The sequence below is a fragment of the Galendromus occidentalis genome, unplaced genomic scaffold (genome assembly GCF_000255335.2).
Source record: "Galendromus occidentalis unplaced genomic scaffold, Mocc_1.1 scf7180000077435, whole genome shotgun sequence".
NCBI lineage: Eukaryota > Metazoa > Arthropoda > Arachnida > Mesostigmata > Phytoseiidae > Galendromus > Galendromus occidentalis.
Window position 1 is genome coordinate 433,666 of NW_003805423.1, and position 2,848 is coordinate 436,513.

Consider the following 2,848-nt stretch of genomic DNA (forward strand, 5'->3'; position numbering starts at 1 on the left):
GATCCAAGGCACAGAAGTCACGAGGGTTCGCCTCAAGTCGCGATTTTTTCGTCCCACCCGAATACCCTGCGAGAGGTAATCCGTGAATATGCGACGCTTCTGTGCTCGTAGAAAGTGTAGCAACGACGACTACAGATTATTCATGATGAAAGTGACATCAAGATGAAAAAGTAACTTAACCCTCAGTTTCGCATTTGATGAACCGACTCGCCGACCCACGAATGACTGATGCGTTCCTAAATAAGACACTCAATGCGTCTACAACAAATATATTGTATTGTTGAAGAATTCTGCAAGAGCGCATTGTTTTGCATCCGTTTTCCTTCGCTGATGACGGAAAGGTCGGGCAAAGAGCGGGCATTCTGTCATCGCCGGCGTTTCGTTACCGAAGTCGGTCCATTGTTAGCGGCCAACGGCAAAGCTCAATTAATGCAACCTGCTCCGGTGTGAGCGTTTAACGGGAGCGGCGGTTCCGTCGCGCCCAGTGCTCACCTTGACCCTTGAACTCGTCCGATGTCCGCGTCCTTCAAGTTGTACCCTACTCCCGATTCACTGCCCAATAGTAGTATTGTGTAACGAGGCACCGTACACTGAATCACAACAGCTTGACAGCTCGGGAGAGCTCTGCAAGGGAAGTCGGACCGGCAATGGTGGCGAGGAGTTGATAAAAGAGCACTGTATATCTTCAAACACGGATTGGAGTTGTCAACGCGGACCGCTCGGGAAGAAACGAGCCACGAGTCAGTTGTCGTCGGACTTCCTGCGTGGTCAGTGAGTTGACAATAACGGAAGGTGAAACCGGCTCTTGTACGGATGTGTGAAGAAACGTGATCCTGTTGCAGGCCAGGTGGAATCCCGAGAATTCGTGTAACGGACCAATCTAATTTATAGGTTTTCGGAATGCGGTTCCTCTTGTGCCTGTTCCTCGTGGACTTTGTGGTATCGGACGGCGTCAGGAACGACCCAGAATGCGGCCTCAGAAGGTTAATCGAGAGAAACTGAAATACAGAAGGATTCATTCTCCGTTCCATCATAGTTCTCCCATCTTCCGGAGCGTTTCTGCCGACGTTCCTCCCTATTCTCCTCGAGCACATACGGATGGATTTCTCCGTGACTCCGTGAAGCAGTCGGGAAGAAACGTCTCCGTGTAGCGCTTTCGTTGTTCACCGATCCTGTGATATTTCCATTCGCAGAACCTATGGACGTGACGTCCGAGATGGGAATTTCCCGGAGTACCCTTTTATTGCTTCGATTTTGGAATTCAAGCCTCGGAAACTCGACGCGGAATTCATGTGTGCCGCCGCTCTCGTGTCCAAACGCCATCTCATCACCGCTGCTCACTGTTTCGATGACAGACCGATGTGAGTCCAGCGGGTCTCAGTTCCCTCACGTCAGTTGCCGTCGAGCTCCATTGCGTTCCGAGACTGTGCCAGTCACATTCCCGGTTTTCTGAATTTCAGGAACCCACGATACTATTCGGTCATGACGGAAAGTCAGACCACTCGAGCGGGTCTAGAGTTCGATATTGAACGGATCGACAAGTTCCCTCTGTATAGAGAAGGGAGTGCCTACGACGACATTGCGCTCTTGACTCTGAAACACGAAGCGCACAACAACACGATTCCCGTGTGCCTGCCTACTGCCGGGGAGTCCTACGATCAGCGGTTGGCGTACGTCCTCGAGTACACGCCCATCTATAACGGTCATATGAAGGTAAGCGCGCACTTCAGACATCTTATTCCGCTATGAGGAGCTCCAGTCCGGAGCGAATCCCAGAGTGATGATCTGAGACCGGGAACTCCATCTAGGTCTCAATGTCCCGTCAAATAATTGCCAAAAGATCCGATTGCGAAGAAGTATACCAGAATACAGTGTCGAGCAAGCTACTCCGAGGCGTGAGCATGGAGCACCTCTGCACCGACAAGCGGTCTCGTCAGAGTCACTGCATCGCCTACGACGGATCTCCAGTTGTGGTCAACGGTAAGTTCTCCCAGTCCGGAGTCGTACTGGATGAAACAGAATCTGGCAATAAGGTCCCGAGCAAGACGGGATCGACAGCTCACAACGGGGATTCCGCTTCAGATAAAAACAATCGACTCGTCCTGGCCGGGGTCGCAACTTTCCGCGAGAACTGCACCTCGCAAGAGTTCCCCGGTTTCTTCACCAAGATCACTCCATATCTGGGCTGGCTCGAGCGGATGATGAAGCCTTGATACAATCTCATTCTTAACCGAGTCCTCTGAACGGAAGGATCCTTGGTATCATCCATATGATTACTTGTTCCTATCGACGTATATGATGCGTATAGTTCTTATCCTGTGTCCTGTATTTAGTCTCCGACTCCAACATGCCTCAATTACGTACTCCGAGTCTGTACATAGTTTCGAGATAATTTCCCTGGGTGTCTTGATGTAAATAAAGGTCGAATAGACGAATTTCGATTCGTGACCGTGCTGTCGACAACAGCCGTTTTTAGTCCCGATTCCCCCGGAATCATACGATCATTATTGTCACATGGTGCCTACAGGGGCAACAAGACAGGGGCAACAAGACAAGTCGTATGACGTGTCTCCCCGAGGAGCAGACGGGGCTCGCTCGGTATTTCAATGCTGACCACGTCTCGAGGGGCGGTAATCAATCGTTATCCAATGTTCAATCTCAGAAGAGCATTCTGTGGGAAGCGTTGTTGGTGAGAACCCTTACTGTTTCAGAAACATTTCACATAGCTCCGAGCTTCTGTGAATTCCTTGATGTTTTCTCCGTCTTTCGCTCAGCTGGTCGGCGGGTGGGGACCGTGCCGTACTCGGACGAGCCATCTGGCAGTTACATCTCGAGATCCGCGCGACAA

At 50.9% G+C, this 2,848-nt stretch overlaps 1 protein-coding gene across 1 annotated transcript; it reads left to right on the forward strand.

Annotated features, from left to right (window-relative positions):
• The first annotated feature begins 713 nt into the window (after positions 1 to 713).
• Positions 714 to 2,274, forward strand: LOC100907607 (clotting factor B). Its single transcript, XM_003742919.1, has 6 exons — positions 714 to 767; positions 892 to 983; positions 1,194 to 1,361; positions 1,461 to 1,713; positions 1,809 to 1,980; positions 2,083 to 2,274. The coding sequence occupies exons 2-6, from the start codon at positions 901 to 903 to the stop codon at positions 2,211 to 2,213; spliced, it is 807 nt and encodes a 268-aa protein (XP_003742967.1). The 5' UTR covers positions 714 to 767; positions 892 to 900; the 3' UTR covers positions 2,214 to 2,274.
• Positions 2,275 to 2,848: the final 574 nt, after the last annotated feature.